Raw genomic sequence first — 21002 nt, 5'->3', positions numbered from 1 at the left:
TGGCCACCAGTGTGTCACTTCCTCTTGAGTGCTCAGTTGGTTTCATGTTTGTTCAAGTGTCACAACCTCAATATCCCCACCAGGATCTTAGGGTGAGTATGAGACTCACCCTGGGGTGGTGGTAGGAAAGCTCAGGAAGTGAAGCGGGCCCCACCTAGGACGTTATTATTCTGAATAGTAAAGACCAGGAAGTGGCCTGATGAGAACAAAAAGGCTGCCTCACTGTGGTCCCCACGGGCATTATAGCGACACATCTACTCTTGTATGCCATACTTTTTTAAAAAAAAATCTCTTTTCTTCAGGCAGGCCCTTAGAGGTTCTACCAGCTTAAAGAGAGAGAGATTATTACCCAAGGAAAGGGTCTCAAACATTGTAACAGAGTACCTCTTCATGAAAAATGTGGGGTGCCTGGGATAGAAATTAAATTGAGATTTTTGCAGTATCTAATTCCTCAATGTAAGTAGATACAAGCTTAGAGAAACTTGAACTTAGCTACAATATCAAGCTGTTGTCCCTTCAGGAAGCAGGTCATTGCCACTGGCAATAGGGAGGGATGTGGTCTGTATCTTAAGAGCCAGCTCTTTGGACACACCCCCTTATGTGTACCACCTCCATTGGGTGGAACACTATGCGGTGCATTTTGGAAACATGGTCCTCACGACTCCCCATCTTGGTCTCTACATTCATGCCCATACAAGCAATTGAAAATCAGTAGACTGAAGGAAGCCTGCCTTATCTTGTTTTATGGCAGGGATTAAGACACCAGGGAACCAGCCCCCAGGAAGGTGCATTGACTCAAATGAGAAGGCCAGTCTCAGTCCCCAAAGAATGCCCACCTTCCCTTCCTGGAGAAGGGCAATGTGCTTTTAAGCATCAATCCTCTCTGCCCAATGGCCAGAACAGCAGCTCTGCCTTGTGTTTTCCCTACCACCAAACCAGACCAGGGAACGCAGCACGTGAGCACCTCCCCAGCTCAGAAAGGGGTCTTCCAGCTAGTAGGTGCCTGGCTTTGCCCACTTGGATCACCAGGAGGGTCTCCTGAACGTTTCTGTTGCATGGGCTTCCCCACATAGCCTGAGGGCCCACTCCTTTCTGAATAAAAGCTACAGTGTTAGGCATGGTCCAGACCCCCAGCTGGGTCTTCCTTCAGACAGCGGCCACTTGGTTTTTCTCCATTTATCCAATTGGAGCTGAACACTTGGTAAACAACATCAGCTGAGTGTGCACTTGGGACTCACAGACTCGGTGATAGTGAGCTACTTTGGTTACTACTCTCCATCCTCCTTGACTTTAAACAGTGTCCTTATGTTCTGCTGGGTCTGATCCAGACAGGAATTTTGGGAAATACTGAATGTCTACTGCTTAGTATCAAGACCCCTCTGACTGCCCTACAGTTCGTTAAATATCCTTATAATTAGTTTTAACTTTTGCATTTGCACTGCCCACTGAAAAAGACTTAGAGATAATCAGGAAACTCAAGTGCCAGTATAGACATTAAAGTTTAACCTGGCATGGGTTTTAGCAACACTTCCTGAGCTCTTCTTCTGAAACTGTGTTAACAGCCTCTTCTCCTCCACCATTACCCAGGTGGGAAAACGTTAATTGTGTGATTTTTAACACATTGATTATTCTTAAGAGATATGTATCTCAGGACATTATTTTCATACATAATGGTCTTTTAAATGAAGCATGTTTGTTCTTCAAAAGCAGCTTTAAGACGAAGGAACATGACGAGCACATCATCCTGAAAGTTAAAGGCTGAGTTAGTCTGACCCCTGTGTCTACCCAGCAGGACAGCCACCCACTCCTTATTCACAAGCACCTCCTGCACCTTCTCCAGACCCAGGGTGTAAGCAGCAGCTCGTGGCCACACATTGCAGGGGCCCTGGGCTAGCCCAGGCACAAACTGAGCAGCCTCCTTGGAAACTGCTTCAGTGACAGCAAAGTCTACCTAGAATACACCTTATCCACTGCGGACATAAAACTGAATCTGAAGGATTTCTAAGTTGTGAAGCAAGGAAAGGGCAGGAAGTCTCAAGGGGACTCACCGTGCTGCCAAGTGCAGGGGCCTGGGGATTCCCTCCAGAGGGCAGACCGCGGATGCCCTGTCTCTTAACTTCTCATTTTATTCAATCTTTCTCCAATCTCTCCCTCTCACCCTCACACTTTCTCTGTCTGTCTCTCTCCTGATTTGCCTGCTTAGGGACAGACAGGTAATGGAGAAGAAATTGAAAGGGAAAATACAGGGAAAATGTAAATGAAAAGAAGTTATTATAACTGTTATAATGAAGTGCCTTTCATTTAAATATAAGAATGTAACGCTGAAATGAACTTGTGATCCTGAAATGCATTTTTAATGAGTTTCCTTTTTATTTTGCTGCTTCAGTGGCATATTTTAAAGACCCTTTGAAAAAAGCCACATTAAAAACCCCACCAAATGCCACAACACGCAAAATTGGATATTGGTTTATTCCAAAACTGCTGATCAGGAAGAGTGACTCTTCATCACAAAATGTTGCAGTCACTTTATTTAAATGAGTTTGAATTTGCATTGTGATGTGCCATTCTGATTTAGGGGGAAAAAATTAGATTTTCAGATCAAATTGACCCAGCCAGTGAAGCGTTAAGCAGCTGGCAGGTTTAGTCTGAAAGCCTCGTGTTCTATCAAACCTGCAGCCGGTGGAAATCACCAAGCCCATGGGAAACAACTTTCTTGCGGCCGTCCTCCCGAGCAGCTCCCGCACAGTTCTCACCAGGCTACCCTCTTCCGTTCTTGCCCAGGTGAACGGCCTTTCCAGTGCAACCAGTGCGGGGCCTCCTTTACCCAGAAAGGCAACCTGCTGCGTCACATCAAGCTGCACTCGGGCGAGAAGCCCTTCAAGTGCCATCTCTGCAACTATGCCTGCCGCCGGAGGGACGCCCTTACCGGCCACCTGAGAACACACTCTGGTAGGTCCCCTGGGCATGGCAGGGATGCCAGGCCCTGGCTATCTCAGATATGGGGCCCCAGATCGTGTGTTCCATATTTGCAGCCACTGCCCTTCCAAACGGCCCAGTCCACAGCTCTCTGGGGGTGTTGGCTTCCTATCTGGTGACCAATTTTTCCCTATTGACCCAAGGGAAATGGGTGAGGGGTACACACATAAGGAAACCCCACCTCCTTGATGTGTTTTAGAAGAGCTCTCCCCACCCCCACCCCCATGTCAGGTAAGTGGGGTTTTCTCTGAAGTGCACTGCTTATACCCTTAACTTCCCAAACACGTCTCTTTACATCCACTGATATGCCACACGTATCACTGGCTTGTGTAGAGTATAGTGAATAGCAGTAATAGACATAATTTTCCTTTCAGAGAGGACACAGGCAGGTTGATCAGCATATAACCCTGCCATCCCAGGGCACACCACTCCACCCAGACAGTAACTCCCAGGCCAGAAACCAGCAGACGTTTTGATAGGACTGGCCGGTCTGGAGCTGTCAACAAACTGCAGACAGTAAAAATGTCCCTGGAAAGATGTCTGAGATATTCTAGAGTCTCAGAGCACAATCTACGTAGATGCCAGACAGTTGTCAAAATGTTCTCAACCTGTCACCCAGGCTCGTCTTTAACTGGATCGCGTCTTCTGCCTCCTGAGTGGCTTCTTATCCAGTAGCCCTGCAAGCCTTCAGGTCTGAGAGAAAAGGATTTTGTCCAGCGACCATGTGTTAATGTTTGCTTGCGATATAGTCAACATGGTGTAATGTATACGGGTTACTTCCTGTTGCATGGTGTCATGTGCTACAATGGCTTTAGAAGCACTCGGTAGATGGGCCTTATCCCTGGCCTCGGGTACCCAGCCATCACTTTGTCATTGCTCAGTGGCAGGAGGGGAGGCCTTCATCCCATCTCCTTCCCTCTGCTAACCCCTTCCCAAACAGGACAGATGCATCTCATGGTGCAAGTTATCAGTCTGCACCACATGTCCTAAGCCCCTCAACAGCAGTGTGTGTGTGTGTGTGTGTGTGTGTGTGTGTGTGTGTGTGTGTGTGTGTGTGTGTGTGTCATGGTAGAGTGCTGAGGGTCCCATAGGAACAGAAAGAGAAGACAGCCTTTCCTGATCAGAAGATCAGGAGCGATTCCTACAGCAGGAGGGCTAGACAACATCAGCCCAAACCGAGTTTGCGTTAGGGGAACTATAAACAGAGGAAAGCGGGACATTACTACAGTGCACATTTTAACAGGTGTTGTCTAGAGCCGGTTTATCTGGTTAGTGGTCGCCTGCACATGAGCATCTGTAGAGAAGAGAAGGACTCAGTTATGAGTCCTTCTCTTCTGTAGTCTACTATCAAGGCTGGCTGACAGTGAACATGCAGGAGACTCCCAAAAGCTTATCGCAGAAAGTTGTGATTTGGGCAAGTCTCTTGGCCCTGCCGACAACGGTGCTGCCCTCCATTGAAGAGCCGCTTTCTCAGGCAGCATGTGAGTCAGAGTGTGACAGAGGACAAGCCCCTCCTTGTCCTAGGTGGAACACTAGCTCAGACCTGGGAGGGGTTTCCTGCAAGGAATGAGAAGAACTGAAGGCTTCCTGAGATGGAGGTGACACTGTCTATATGTGTAAGTGATGATCACGCATGTTCCACAAAGTGAAGGTGGTGCCGGGAAGAGAGTGGCACACATTCTTGGGTAGCCCACCCCATGCTAGCAGGTGATGTGGGAGAAAGCAGCCCCACCTTCATCACCTATGGAAAGTCACAGAAACACATTTGACAGGCACTGTGTGCTCACACTGCATCGCGCACAGCTTCCCAAGCCAGTGGAATAATATTCAAAGATCCGCCCTTAGGCTGATACCAGCCACATCATTATCACCTTTTAATTACTGGTTTACAATACAAACCTTTCCTGAATATCCATCCTTAAACTGCAGATGGCAAAATAGCATCTTGTGAAATTGGTGCAGGGTTTTGTGTTTTGCCTACATGCTTGCTCACTGCATCCAAAGCCTGGTGGGATCCTTCTCTCAGTGGGGCTAAGGACTTGAGTAGTTACATAAAACAGATGGTGGACTCCTGACAGTTTATTTCTGTTACAGAGTCACCAAAAAGCTGGTAGACATCCATCATAGACCTGGGGTGTTGATGACTCTATTGTCTGAAAATAGAGCTCTGGGTGGGGGGGGGGAGAGAAACACTTGTTTGCTTCTTAAAAGTGATTTTAGTAGAATGGTAAGACTTCAGCCTTTGTCTGCAAACTCCAGCGTAGGCATCACATTTTCCTCCTGGGTGAATGGCCATGCCCACATTCCATTAAAAGCTAGAACCAACCTTATAGCGTTCCCTAGCATCTGGCAGTGGTCTGAGGTCCTAGACTCCGGGATTGGCCCTCCTTTGAGAACTTCAAACTTTGTTAGAGACGGTTTAGTTCTTGTGTTCCAGTATTAAATAAATCATATATTGAGGAAAATCAGGCACCATATCATTTATACAGGGAGACAACTTTGATTCATTAAACCATCGAAGTTGTAAGTGTTTCAGGAAAGGACAAGGAATAGGTCTTTGTCTTGTATTACTTTCTATGACAATAGAATATAAATATGCAGCTTTACACAACATTCATTCTATACACTACATCATTGGTTCCTAGTGCTTGGGGTGCATCACTGTCTCTAGACAAAAGTTCTTTAAAGACTGGAGAGACGTCTCAACAGTTAAGAGCACTGGCTGCTCTTCCAGAGGACCCACATTTGGTTCCCAAAACCCACATGGCAATTCACAATCATCTGTAACTCCAGTTCCAGGGGGTCCAGCTCCCACTTACAGCCTTTGCAGGCAGGCAGCAGGCAAGCAAGAGGTCCGCAGACATACATGCAGGCAAAACACCCATACCTGTACCATTAAGTTGAATAAAAATCTATTTTGAATTCTATAGGTGAAGCTCTGGTTTCCATGACAACTTCATAGCCTCTGATCACTTAGAAAAGATACTTAAGTAACATCAGATTAAACCAGTTGTCAAGCACTGCTGTGTGGATGGCTTTATGCCATACTTAGAAATAAATCCAAACGCGTGAGAAATACAATGTTGGTGTTGAAGTTCTGAAAATCTACATTCCTCACGAAGTAACTGGAGAATATTTTCTTTTCAAATGGTCTTTGCTAAAGTCTTTTTAAAAAAAACAGGCATCACGTGGGGCCCTTTGCTAGTTTTCTCTTAAAATGCTATTCATATATAGTGCCCATATATAACTACATTGCCCCCACTTAGAAGCCACATGTGGTGGCACTTAAGTGTTACTAAATTAGAACTGAACAAGATTAACAGGTAAGTCCTCTGTAGCACTGGCCAAACTTGGAATGTCCAATGGTCCCATGTGGCCGGGCGCTGCCCTGTTGAACAACAGTGAATGCCACACTGAACAGACATGCAGAGAGCACTTGGAGCATCGTAGTGACCTATGATGGACAGAGCTGATCTGGAAGGTCCATCGTCCTAGTGTTCTTTGGGGATGGAACCAAGGCTTTCCACATGCCCTTCCTATGCAAAATGCACTGTATATTCTCTATGCCTATGACAATGCGGTTTGGCTTATCCACATCACTTTTCATTTTGTATTTTCATATTGTACACTTTTAAGCAAGAAGGTACGTACTACAGATGTAAGATACATTTGTATTATACAAAAAGATACAATTTGGAGATATTCATTTCATTAAAACCTTTTCCTGCCATGGTTTCCTAAAGTGACCTCATTTGACCTCCCGAATTTTTACCTTATTATTGGCTATCATCCCAATGAGGGGCCAGCCTGGTGGGAGGCCCACCCGGACGGTGACTTCGTGGTCTCCTCCTGTTTCTGTCCACACTGGAGCACTGCAGTGGTTTACTTTTTCCCATTAAAAGACACACTTGAGTGATTTAGAAAGCAGTTTGATAGTGTGACGAAGCAAGAGTCATGAATTCTTGGTACAGTCAGTAAGTCACCTGAGCATTAACATTTGTAAAAATTCATTAATTTTGTCTAAGTCCATAATAGTCACAGCTCTCAAGAGAAAGAGAGTGCTTTTTTGTCTTCTTTTTTTTTTTTTTTTTTTTTTTTTTTTTTTTTGTTATAAACTCATTGCATGCATCCCCATTACCCAGAAGGCCGAAGGCCGCTGTTTAACTATAGTCTTAAACTCAATTTGTGTTTTCTACAGTTGGTAAGCCTCACAAATGTGGATACTGTGGCCGAAGCTATAAACAGCGAAGCTCTTTAGAGGAACATAAAGAGCGATGCCACAACTACTTGGAAAGCATGGGTCTTCCGAGCACCATGTACCCAGGTAAGCGCTGAGGCTCCCTGCCGAGCTGGGCCCCTCCCCGCCTCCCGGCACCTGGGTCAGGACGGGGCTCTGTCCAGGAGGAACTTCTGTCCAGTGTCCTCGGCTTTCCAAGTCCTTCCCTGACCGGACACAGCCTGTCTTAAGACCTCTCTTAACAGTGGTGACCCTTTTAAGAGTCTATGTTGTGGGGTATTTTTGTTGTTGGGGTGGAGGTTGGGGTGATTTTTTTTAAACCAAGTGGAAGTAGCTAAGTGATAAAGAGCCTGCGTGGTACGCAAGAGTGGGTTTGATCCCCAGTACAAGGAAACAGACAAACAAGCCAAGCTAGAGTAGTGTAGTGATTGCTTCTTTGTGTTTAAAAGTCCAAATGAGATGCGAGTCTTTTATTTTATTTTATTTTTTAACTAATTACTTATGAAGGTCTTCAAAGAGCTGTTGGGCTGGGACTAAGCCTCGGTTTCAACTAAGCTTTGAATATCCGTATCTGGGGGAATGAGGGCAGGACTTGTTAGCAGGCCTGGCAGCCATCGGTGCTGAGGCTGTGGGAAGGGTGCTAGAGGTACTCTCTGAAAACTACCTCGTAGTGAGAATCGGTTTCGCCCTAAATTCCTAATTTGTCCTGGCTGGCGGTCAGGTGACTCAGAACACTTCATGCTCTGGTTCTTTCTCAAGAAGTGAGAAATTACTCTTGCAAGAAGCAGCAAGCCTGACCCCGGCGTGGCCAAGGAGCCAGGCACCGGCGTTTAGTTACACCAGGTTCTTCCTATCTCTGCCACATGCCACATTAAGATACACAAGATGATCATAGACCCCTGGCAGTCAAGTTTCCATCATTGTAATGGGTGTCTTAGACAACCGGTTAGAGGCAGTTCTTACTGGAACTTTGGAGATTTCAGCCCATGGTTGGTTGGCTATATTGCTTTGGGCACGTCACGTTGGGAGCGTGAGTACACTGAAATCCCTTGTTGGGGGAATATCCTTACAAGCCAGGAAGAAAGAAAGAAAAGGCCAGGGACCCATGTTCCTCTTGGAGAGCACATCCCCAGTGAGTTAAGGACCAACCCCCCTTGACTCCACCCCCTCAAAGTTTCCAGCACCTTTTATTTGGATCACCCAAGAGCAGAGGCCTCCAACATGTGGGCCTGAGGGGGACACTGCAGATGCCAACTGTACTGGCAAGGCCATGTTTCTTTCATCCCTCCAGCCACCTACCTTGTAAACACACAGTGAATTCTGGGTTAAGGAACTTGGCATTGACAGACTCCAGAAGTGAACCTTAGTGTATGTGCTGCCTATAAAACACATACATTCTTGTTCATCCTCCCCCAACTTCCCCCCCCAGACCCGCCATGTCCCTTGGATCGCCACGTTATCCCCCAGACCCATTTATGTTGGGTCCATTGGGTAAAAACTGCCTAGCGCAAGAGATGTAAGAAAACATTTGTTTTCCTGAACGTAATTTTCTTTAGTAAAAAGGTTGAGGTCTCTTGTTACACTTTGCCGATATCGTCACAGGATAAATAACTTTGTCCTGAGCCTCGCGTGCACAAAAGACAGAGGCTGGGCCCGGGGGTGTGGTATGATTTCACCTGAGAGCTGGGGCACCTGGGCTAGTGACTGAGCCTGGTTCACAGAGAAGAAAAGACATGTAAATGAGCACATTAGCCTGAGAGATCACATGTACGAATGACTTCTAGAATTAGATTTTACGACTTTCTGTATTTCCTCCTACTAATCAGAGTGTGGGCTGAATGTTGAGCTGTTTAACGAGACACACTCATAATTCACTGTTACAGGCATATGCCAGCAGTAGTAGTTGACTAGATATTGCAGGCTTTAAAGTAAAGATATAAAATGCATAAGGATCCTGTTGGCATGCAGGGCACAGAATAAGGGGCAGAAAGCTACCAGATGATGCTGAGAAAGAGAAATGTAGATGACAGAGGGAGAGAAGGCTGGTCCATCCATGAATACCCACCCAAGCCTAGGCATGGTTTTAACACAAAATTGCTTGTGCGTCTCGTTAAGGTTCTGATAACTGTTTACTATAAAAATCTATCAGAAAAGAATAAATGAAAATATTGGCAAGGCTAGAGTTACATGATGTAGCCATGGCTCAAGGAACTCTGAAGAATGTGGAGATGAGCCAGCATAGAACCAGATAAGCCCGTGGTTAACCAACATGACCTGTCTGAGAAGGAAAACACACAAGGCAGAAACGGTATTGGAAGAGCAGATTAAAAAGTGGAAGCTGGGGCCTGGAGAGATGGCTCAGAGGTTAAAAGCCCTCACTGTCTGCTTTTCCAGAGGTCCTGAGTTCAACTCTCTGCAACCACATGGTGGTTCACAACCGTCTATAATGTGATCTGATGCCCTCTTCTGGCATGTAGGTGTTACTTGCAGATAGGGTACTCATGTAAAATAAATAAGTAAATTTTTTTTTAAGTGGAAATTGGGCTGTAGAGATGGCTCAACTGTTAAAGGTTAGGCTCACAAAAAAAAAAGTGGAAGCTGATCACTTTACCTTTTGATTTCCTGGGAAATAAAGGAATTACATATTTCAGAAATCCCTGCTATGCAAACAGATGAGACAATGCAGGAGACAAGCATATCTTCACCTATGCATAGGGAGAGTTAGAGGAAGGGAGATGGGTTGGGCTAGCCTGTATTTCTGCATTTCCTTTAATGACTGCTAGGCTTCCTGCCCTGTGCAACTGCTGTGTGGTGATTAGGCATTTGTTGTGCGGTCAGGGACTGTTCCCTACATAGTTGTGACCTCAGACCCTTTGTTTCTTTCTGGACTTAATGATATTTGGTTCCCATGGTTGTTGTTAGACTTGGTTAAGATAATCTTGAGAAAAAGATCCTCCAAAGAAGCACAGTTAATCCACGGTGGTCCAGCCTCGGGTGGAGAACAAAGCAGCTTGTTCTTTTGGTCTTAGAGATAATGTGTGTTGAACAGGCGGCGGATGGAGTGTTAGCAGGTGGCTAGTCATTGGCATTGCTACAGCTGGCTGTGCCAGGGGGGGGGCTGGAGGATGAGAAATAGGCTCGTGTTGGCACTTTACGGATGTGAGGTTAACACCGGGCACAGCGGTATCTTGAAGTGCAAGCATTTCTAAACCAGCCTCTCTAACTATCTTTGACTTTAGTCATTAAGGAAGAAACTAACCACAGTGAGATGGCAGAAGACCTGTGCAAGATAGGAGCAGAGAGGTCCCTTGTTCTGGACAGACTGGCAAGCAACGTCGCCAAACGTAAGAGCTCTATGCCTCAGAAATTTCTAGGTAAGAGTTAAATGTTTGCTGCCCTTTTAACATACAACTACGTGGGTATTCTAGACTCAAATGAGAATATTGGAAGGTAGAGGAAAAGAAAAAAAAATCTCACTTTTTTTTAAAAAAAGGGGGTAAGCTTAATATTTTTTAAAAATATTATAGAATTTTTTTTCTAATAATTTTCTTCAAACTGATAAAACTTTTCTCCAGGAATTAGGTAGCATCTGGAGCCCCTGGTATGATGTTTCATGTGGCCACTCTGACAACAATTAGATCAGTCCTCTCTGAGCTCCAGTTAATTCACACCGTCTAACACTCCCCTCAAAAGATAGTGAGGGCTAGAAGGAAAGAGCAGATCCCTGCCCCTCGGAAGATCCGCTGAAAAGTGACACAGCTAGAATTGCTATTGTGACCATTGATTTCTTTCCCATCCTTGACACTACAAGGACTAACATCCTTGCTCCTTGGGCCACTGTTGCCTACTGCAGGTGATAGACAAGTGCCTCATGCCAGCCAACTAGGGCAGATGCTGGAGAGACAAGAAGGAAGTTGAGGCAGAAGCCTAAATGGAAATCTCTAGCCTCAGAGACAGGCCTGAGTTCAGAACAGAGATGCTCATCAACTCTATGACCTTGAGGAGATAACTCGACCTTCCCAAGCCTGGGTTCCATTCTTTATGTGTCTCATGGGGCAATTGGGATCATAAAATGCCCCCAAAGATGTGAAAATTTATAGAAGTCTTCAGTATGATGGTCAGCAACTATCATTGTCAAAGGAAATCATGTGTCCAGGAAAGAAAGAGTAAAGTGTTCGTGAACCCGAGATGGACTTTTAAAAGGGGCAGGACTTCAGTGCCATTCCACACAGACGTTGAAGGAGTCACGGAGTCTAGGCAGATAAGGAGAAATGACTATGCTGGTGGTGGGGTGTGGAACAGAACAGTAGGGCATGATGGAGGGACAGGTATGTGGCCCAAGTACCCACTGGAAAGTAGTGAGTGAAGTTGTCCCAGGTGGCTCAGATTATAACATTAATGGCCCTTGAGTGCCAACCTGACCAATGCAGTCTCATTCAGAATCACAGAAAAATCAGGAGTGTATTCTCAGCGGGAGCAGCAGCTTAGAACGTAGAGACAGAAGATGGCAGGAGCATCCGTAGTGATCAAAAGGAGAATGCTCTGATGAACAAGGAATGGAGGGCAGGGTAGAGTTGGTGAAAGGAATTGTGGGTTTCCTTGACTAGTGTGCCATTTGCAGAGAAGATGAAGAAAAGTCTGGAAAAATAAACAGTTCAAGGATGTAATTATTTTCAAGAATACTGCCCTGGTAAGGACAGCCCGTGGAAGTTAAGCTAGAGAGAACACTGAATTGAAAAATGGTGACATACACATACCTTCATACCAGGGCACCTACATCAAGGCAGAAAGACAAAGGTCAGGTTTTCGGGCAACATCCTTCCTCTTACAAATACAAATAAGACTCTAATATTATCTATTGATTTAATAGAAGTTTCTCATGGGCTCGGGGTTGGAAGGAAGGAAGGGAAGGAAGGCTGTTAGAAAACAAAACAGAAGCCACTTATTGGAAATACTGTTCATAGACTTGTCTGTGCGCATGTGACCCTTTAAACCGAAAGACTGAAGACTGCCATTTCCTGAGCAGAGGAGGAGGGGATTTGGGCGAGGTGTCAGCTGTTGGGACGGCTGAGGTTTTAGACAGCCTCGGGTGCAGGGCTGCCAGCTAAGCCCTGAGGAGCGGGCAGAGAACAGGAATTGTGGAGAAGGTCTGATGGGCGACCACCGGGGAGATTGTCAGGGATGAAGCAGCAAGTGCGTTCACGGGTTGTGAAGAGCTGATGACCTCAGGAGGCAGGGTGTGACTTCCTCTTTTCGACCAGGGACCTGAAGTTTAGAAACGGCCCTCTGCTGTGTCCTTGAGCTTTGGGAGACTTCAAGTCATATAGGGCATCTGACGTTTTACCGTGGCTATCCTGGGTAAGGCGGGCACTGTCTTGAGTCACACGCTCTTGTGTGAGAGGGAGCAACAAAACTAGTGAAGCAAAACTAAGACCAGAGAGCAGTCTGTGGGGGAGAGGTTAACACAGGAGGAAGTGGCATTGTGGGAACAGAAGGACCAGGATAGCAGAAGTCCTGTGCGCAAAGAAGGGCTCCCAGCAGCTGTGCTGTGTTGGTGTTCCCCCAGAGGTGACTGGCAGTTCATGTCCTAACCGGTGCCTCCTCTTGCTCTCATGTTTGCCTTCCTCTCACTGCTGTGTGATGACATTCCTGTCCACCCTTGCTACTGTGTCACAGTTTCTCTCTAAAATGAGAAAGGGTAGATCTCAAAGGCTCCTCTTCACATTTCGGATAATGTATTATTGTTTAACTAAGACGATAAACAGCTAATAAAAATTTTGATAGCGGGGCGGGAGAGATGGCTCAGAAGGTTAAGAGTTCTGGCTGTTCTTCCAAAGGTCCTGAGTTCAATTCCCAGAAACTACACGGTGGTTCATAACCATCTATAATGAGATCTGGTGCCCTCTTCTGGTGTGCAGGCACACATGCAGAAAGAATTTTAATAGAAATATTTATTGTCTTTCAGATAACCAAATCCAACATCCAGAAATTACCAGTATTAAATTAGAAGAACATCAATGTAAATATTTCCCTGCCATATATATATTTCAGTGGATATGATTAATAATAGGTGGGGCACAATGTACAGATATGAAGCAAATGCCTTCTAGGTTCCTGAAGATGCCGCTTCAGAAAGATTCCAACTGCTTTTCCTTGGGGTGGATGTACTGGTTTGCTATGCTTCCCTCCTTCCCATGTATTACTATGAAATATGTTCACGGTGACCGTCGCATAGTAAACAGATCTTAGACTTTAAGAGGTGACTGATCTGTTCCTCAGTAAATATTCACTCCCAGAGGGGATTCTACTTTTTAAAAACAGTTACTCTCAGGAAAAAAAAATATTTATTGTAAAACAAAAAAAGTTACGGGTCATTTTCATTGCTTTTATTTTTACAGTATACATTTTACATTATATTCTACTAAGAGCATGCATGTTCTATTCAGTAATCGGTATTCTTACACAATTTAGATACTCACCACTATATATTTTAACACAGAGAATCAGACCCAGACCTCTTAGTGCCATCTGTGTTTATTTTGATTAACCCCTTTATTGAGTAGACTTTACATTCAAGCACCCTTCTGTGGACCTTTCATCTCCACCATTGCTTTGCGTTTGAGGATGTTTACCTGTCACCTTTGTTCCTGAGGAGCATCCATCCTCAGGAGGGTGTGCTTTGGGGCCACTCTTCCTTCTCTGGTATTGGCAGATCTTCCCTGTTGCCTGGTAGCACTGCCTGTTGGATGATGCCGGGTGCTACGTCCCGCCTGATTTTCTTCTCTTCAATGATTTTACTTTTCTCCGTAAATGCACAGTGTTCTTTCCTTGAACCCAGAAGTCAAACGCCCTCAGTAAGAAGCACCTTTGGTGTTTGACAGTCTGGATGAAACTGGGAGCTTCCTTCCTTTTTCTTCCTTGTCTTTTGGAAATGTTCTTCTTCGTACATACCCTTTGTTCTGCCTACTGTGATGGCTATTCAAGAGGGCTTGCTTGCTTTCCAATTTCTGTGAATAAGTTGTCTCCCATGTCTGTTAGCATTTTGCTATTTTTATTTCCTTGTCTTTTTCAGTTTATTCGGTATTATTTTTGGGTTTTTTTTGTTTGTTTGTTTGTTTTCCTTGATTTGTAAGTTCCTGGCAATTTTAATTCTAGTGTTTGCTGTTTCTAATTCATGTATCAAATGTGTATTGGATTTAATTTCATTTTGTTTCCTGAGATTTGAACTCTTCCTCTATTCTGTTGCTTTGGGGTTTTGTTTTTGTTTTTCCTTTTTTTAGTATTGTCTTTGAATATTTTCAAATTTTGGCTGCTTGCATATTCCAAAAATTAAAATAGCTAAAACTTAAAAAAGAAATTTTTTTACTCAAGTCTTGAAGTAATTATGCTGTATTTCCCCACTTCCTGGAATTAAGTTTCTTTTTCCCCTAGGATGGACTTACTTACTTCCCTTCTTGCCAAAAAATATTTTCCCTGTAACCATGGCATTTCTTTTTATCCTGCTCATTCTACTTGGTCTGATGTGGCTTGATTGACATTTCAGTGTTCTTCCCACTGTATCTGAGACTTTTCCTATGAGAACTATGGCTGTTTTAAATCCTGAAAGAATGCCAAGGATGGTGTTGGGGGAGTTCAGGTGAGGCAAAGTGCAGCTTTTGTTTCAAATGTTCCCCTTAGAGCTTGCTCACATTTTTCAGATTTGGTTAAAGCCCTAAGCCAGCAGACAGTGCCTCCTGCCTCACAGGGGACATCTTAGGGCTTCCCTTCCCCTGCAGTGCAACTCACCAAGGCCTTTGCTTCTGTGCAAGGGAGCCAGCCCACATGCTAAGGTCTCCCATGTCATGTGCTTCCTGCAAGTGACACTTCCAGTTCTGTGATCAGAAAAGGGGGGGGGAGGGGGGAGGCAGGGGGGGTGTGGCAGAAATCCAGCCTATTCAGCCTGTTTCTCTGTCAGTGTGAGAGTTTGAGAGGGATGCTGAGAATGTTATTGACCCCACCTGTTTCTGGAAGTGACATTACCCAAAGCTCTGTCTTGAGTCTTATGGAAGAATTTTCTGTTCCTTCCCTTGGTCATAAGCAGAGAAATGTAAATTGGAAATAGATAGATAGATAGATAGATAGATAGATAGATAGATAGATAGATGATACATACATATATGCATGCATACACATATATATACATACATACATACATATATACATGATAGATAGATAGATAGATAGATAGATGGGTGATATGTACATATATGCATGCATACACACACATATATACATACATGCATACAACATGATAGATGGATGGATGGTACATACATATGTTCATGCATACAAACACATACATAGATGGTAGATAGATGATAGATAGATAGATAGATAGATAGATAGATAGATAGATAGATAGATGGTAGCTTTTAATTTTTCACATATGGGTAGAGAAATTCTATTCGTAGATTTGTCACACTATGCTTATCTAGAATGTATGTTGCTTTCTTTGCAACGCCCACTTGTTTGTTGAAACTAAGTTCTTGAAACAGCAGGCTTCAATGGTTGCTTAGAAAACCACAGAACCACGACTCTGGGGAGAAACAGGAAAGTACCACCTTTGGCGAGACACCACACACTTGTACAGCTAACAGAACTGGGTACCACCCTCCTCCGTTGCTAGGGTTTGGTGGCAAATGAGATACAAGTAAAGAAAGAATGAGTTCCTTCGGTCCATGTAACAAGCTAGGATAGCACCTAGATTTTTTTTTAATTTGGTTTGAGGAGTGCTATGTAATTGCTTTCCCCCTTGAATGGAGAGAGAAATCCCTTCCTTGTTTCTACCATCCACCTACACAGTGACTTTGTTCCGTCCTGTTTCTAAGAGGACGTAACAGGACAGGAATAAGTTTTCTTTTTCTAGTCAGAGGATCATCCCGTGTCATGATCAGAGTTTATGTTGGTTCTGACAGGAGTAGATGAGAAAAGCAAAGGAAATCAAGTAGTCATGTGGTACAACCCAGTAAGACAAAGAAACACAGGGCAAAGAAAGACACTGCATCATGGGGAAGACAGTGCAGGACTACTGTCAGTGGCCACCAATCATGGGGAAGACAGTGCAGGAGTACTGTCAGTGGCCACCGACGCTTCTTCAAGGACTGTGGGCAGACTTATGAACTGGGGAATAGTTTTTCCTACTGTACATAAAAGAGCTGAGGGGAGGTGATGACCTCAATGTCCGCATTGAAGGCACTGGGGTCATCTTCTGCCACCACCTTCACCAGCTGCCTTCGGGTACAACCTGTGAGCGGCTCGTCACCTTTGTGCCTCTTCAGTCTGCTGTCTCACTGTGGCTTCAGACCCTTCGCAGTTTCCCTTTTTCTTTGAGCAAAGTCAATTTAGTCTAAGGTTCCAGAATATGACCCAGCTGCCACTTGGACATCACCTGTGCCCCAAGATCGCTGCCGCCCCCCTTCCACCACCCCCCCACTCCCCCACCCCCCCGCCAAACCTTAGCTCCAGGCCCTCTCCCCTCTCAGGACCTTCACTGTTTGTGTCCCCAGAAGTCGGGTACAAAAACCCGTGCACTCAGCTGGCTCTCGAGAGTTGAGAAGCCTATGTGACACCCTGGTGGCAAGCCTTCCTGGGCTCATGGGATTGTGCAGATGTGGATGAAGTCCGCCATCACTGTTTAGTGTGTATCTCCCCCTCTCACTGGCTTTCCTTTTAGTCCCACTGTTGAGCCACATGTATTGAGGAGAGGAAAAAGGCGGAGTGGGAGGTGGTGTCAACAGTGCATCTGATTCCGTGGGCTGCCTCGTGTATTCGCGTTTACCATCACTGAGAAGGTACACAGTGGCTGTCCCTGCCCATAGGAATATAAACCATTGCTTTAATGAATCAATTTGCTATCTGAGTCATGATTTCATATTAGACTCAACACCAGTGTATTTAGAAGATACATCTTTAAGGAAATTCATTCCATTTCATTATTAAAACATTTACGCCAAAACTAATTGCCCGAAGCCAAATCTAGGCTCATCTCATCTTCCTATTGTCAGGGAGAGCCACTGGGTACATTCTCAGAGTGGGCAGGATGTTCCCTTCTTTCCTTTTGTGCCTAGAGAAATGTGTCCTGTCTGCTGTGACACCTTCCAACCCCCTAGATTTCACTCATGATCACCTACTTCCCACAGGAGACAAGTGCCTGTCAGACATGCCCTATGACAGTGCCAACTATGAGAAGGACGAAATGATGACATCCCACGTGATGGACCAGGCCATCAACAATGCCATCAACTACCTAGGGGCTGAATCCCTGCGCCCGCTGGTGCAGACACCCCCTGGCAGCTCCGAGGTGGTGCCTGTCATCAGCTCCATGTACCAGCTGCACAAGCCCCCCTCAGACGGCCCCCCACGGTCCAACCACTCAGCACAGGACAGCGCTGTGGAGAACTTGCTGCTGCTGTCCAAAGCCAAGTCTGTGTCATCGGAGCGGGAGGCCTCTCCGAGCAACAGCTGCCAAGACTCCACGGATACGGAGAGCAACGCTGAGGAGCAGCGCAGTGGCCTCATCTACCTGACCAACCACATCACCCCGCATGCGCGCAACGGGCTGGCCCTCAAGGAGGAGCAGCGCGCCTACGAGGTGCTGAGGGCTGCCTCAGAGAACTCGCAGGATGCCTTCCGTGTGGTCAGCACGAGTGGCGAGCAGCTGAAGGTGTACAAGTGTGAACACTGCCGTGTGCTCTTCCTGGATCACGTCATGTATACCATCCACATGGGCTGCCATGGCTTCCGGGATCCCTTTGAGTGTAACATGTGTGGTTATCACAGCCAGGACAGGTACGAGTTCTCGTCCCATATCACGCGGGGGGAGCATCGCTACCACCTGAGCTAAACCCAGCCAGTTCCCACAGAAGCACAAAGACAGCTGCCTATGCCTCCCTCCTCCCGGCAGCTCGACCCATGGCGGACAATGTTGTTGTGGATTTGCAGGCGGCATCTGTTCTTTTAAGTTGGTTGTTTGAGATTTGATTTGTCTTAGAAGACCAAGTTTTGATTGTTAGAGACAGGATTGCATTGTATCGGGAACATTCAGAACATCCATCCTTCTAGACGGTTTTGTTGACTGCTAGCTGAGATTTCCCTGACACTCCCCATCCCCCACCCAAAAACAAAACAAAATTCACAGCCTGAGTTTTCAGAGAGTTGAATAAAACAATTTTCCAAGAAGGAGCAAGTGGGTCATGCCATAAGCACAAAGCTGTTATTAAGTTATATACTGCATGGGAACATGGTGTCTGGACAAGTTGTGCACAGTGCTCCTCTGGGCAAGAAGGAAAGGGATTGGAAAGCCCTGCAGAGTCCTCATTTGCCTGGTCACACCCAACCTCCTGAGGCTTGTTGCCCAGTAGGATGAGCTCAGTGCTCCTGCGAGCATTTTTCTCTTGTTACTCCTGTGCCGTTAATGGTCTCCGAGCTCATCGCTGCATCTTAGAACCCAATCCTGAAATTGAAACCTTACTTTAAACTTCTCATACTGTAAAAGTCCTCAGAAGCCAAAGCATTCTCCCAAGCCCAAGTCTCACTTGTCTGGGTTCGTATTCTTCCCTGGGCCAATAGCACCTGGGATGGGGAAACCGTGGTCCCCTGGAGCCCAACCCTTCACTTCACTTCAGTCGAATCCCTGTCCCTATTACAGTTGTGAAGCTGGCTATCTTAGTCTGATCAATGTCTTTCCCTACTCGCACTGTATGTTATTTTTGTTTGAAACCTATAAGACCATTGTTTGGAATGGCCACATTTAGATGGAGGAAATATACGATGGCAGCATCTCCGTGGCTAAAACACAGAATATCCCTGTTTGTTTTTTTGTTTTTGTTTTTTTTTTAAACGAAATGTTTAAATATTCTGAGGATCTCCAACATAAACACCCAACTAGCATGTGTTTTCACATAAGCAGGACATGGGACCACGCATCCTTTATCAAGTATTAGAAAATATAGTAATGTTTGGGGCACAGTGACTAGTGCAGGTTCCCAGAGAGGAATGCTCACCAGGTATCACAGGAAAGAGGCAGGTGGTGGTGGTAGAGGTGAGATCTGGTACAGCCAGACCATGACAGGGCTGCCGCATTGAGGCCAAGTCTGTTAGTTGGAGAGTCTCAGCAAGAAGGACCTCTCTTAACAGTCAGTATTAGGGTCGTTACCCTCCACCACCTCAGCAAAACTATATATATATATATATATATATATATATATATATATATATATATATATATATATATATATATAAAATTGTAAATGTTTACAACACTGACTTCACAGAAACTTTCTGGGGTGACTCCAAACTTGGGGGGATGGGGAAGACTGTCCATAGCAGCTCTTGAGCTAAAGCAGAGGCTCTTAGTCTCAGCCCTTTTCACGAATGGGGCTTGATCATTTGTGGGGATCGGTCTGTGCATTGTGGATTACTTAGCACTATCCGTGGTCACTGCCCAGTGGGTGCCAGCAGCATCCAAGCTGGTATCCAAAACAGTTTCCCAGGTGTTCCATGGCGGTAAACCACTGACCTAAATTCTAAACCAGTGGAAAGTGTGGGAAGGTTTCCAAAAATAAGAACCACCTGAAGAAGCCTTTCCCAGTCAGTTGCCTCGAGCTGTATTTATGCCTTTGGAAAGTTGGTGAATTCTATAGACGACCATTGGCAGATAAAACTTTTTCAGATGCTCCTGAGTTCAGTTGCAGGGACAGAGTTCGCAAAGGCATCACTTTTAAGAGTGAACGTCTTTGCTTCCAGAACAATGCGGCATTTGAAAGTGAAAATAAAATTACAACAATAGCCATTTACACCGAGTAAAGGGGGAATATGTGGAACTAGAGCAGCGAACAGCTTTTGTTCAATATGCAGTTGCAGAAAAGACTGGCCTTACTCAAGTTCATAGACTCCAGGTGACAACCTTCCAAACCTACAGTTTGCTGGCAGCTTTTTCTCACTGTCCTTATCCATGAGAGCCACAAAGTCAAGCTGGTCCAAGGGAGAGGGCTCCAACCCCACCCCCACCCCTGCCACTGGCATTCAGAGGTTAATGCAGAATTGTAAATAGTGGCTTCAGGAGCTGTTTTTTAGAATGCTTTGCCCCTTCCTCTCACTGCCTTTTTTTTTTTTTTTTTTTTTTTAGCCAACATAAATGTCTATTTGCACACCTTTTGTTGTGGTTTTATATTGTAACAGCATTTTTTGAAACTATTGTATTTAAGATAAGGTTTCATATTGTGTCCACAAGTAATTAAATTATGTTTGAAGGTGGCTATATTCTGTATCAAAAGTTGTGATGTTTTTCTTTAGCTGGTAAAGTAGGGTTTTGCATGACCTCACTTTTTGTTCTGTGGTTTGTTCTGTTGTGTGACGAGTGTCTTGAGTACTGTGTGATGACATGTGCCAAGATTCCACACCCTCCTGTTGTGTTTTAAGTAGCTATCAGAGGCAAGGAGGTTCCTAAGAGCAGGATGACCTGCTGGCGACAGCTAGCAATCACCATTTCTTGTTCCTTCTCCTCGTCACCCCAGCTTCCTCTCCCAGGTCTCTTCTGTGATTTGCACCTCTGTGTGTGTGTGTGTGTGTGTGTGTGTGTGTGTGTGTGTGTGTCCTGGTGAGAGTCAGGAACATCACTATGTTATCATTGCATTGTCACCAAGAGCATGTCCCAGCACCAGTTGCTTCGGATGCTAGCAGGTTCTGTTTCTAATTTAGAAACAACCACATAATAAACTGCTAGAGTCTCCGATGAGAAGCAGAGGTGCTT

The 21002-nt window shown here is 45.2% G+C and overlaps 1 protein-coding gene across 10 annotated transcripts in view; it reads left to right on the top strand.

Annotated features, from left to right (window-relative positions):
• The window catches only part of IKZF1 (IKAROS family zinc finger 1), an 89555-nt gene extending 70128 nt beyond the window's left edge, over positions 1-19427 (top strand). For 7 of the 10 annotated variants that reach the window (XM_084798334.1, XM_084798325.1, XM_084798327.1 and 4 more), the window contains 4 exons: positions 2782-2949; positions 7175-7300; positions 10453-10587; positions 17392-19427. In XM_084798334.1, the coding sequence (XP_084654460.1) occupies positions 2782-2949; positions 7175-7300; positions 10453-10587; positions 17392-18095 (1133 nt within the window). In that variant the 3' untranslated portion in view covers positions 18096-19427. The remainder of the gene's footprint in view (positions 1-2781; positions 2950-7174; positions 7301-10452; positions 10588-17391) is intronic. The other 3 variants (XM_084798332.1, XM_084798326.1, XM_084798333.1) reach the window with 1 other exon arrangement.
• Positions 19428-21002: the final 1575 nt, after the last annotated feature.

The sequence above is a fragment of the Acomys minous genome (genome assembly GCF_964271855.1).
Source record: "Acomys minous genome assembly, chromosome: 10".
Lineage (NCBI taxonomy): Eukaryota > Metazoa > Chordata > Mammalia > Rodentia > Muridae > Acomys > Acomys minous.
Note: the sequence above shows the minus strand (reverse complement) of the source record. Positions and strands in the feature narration are given on the sequence as shown.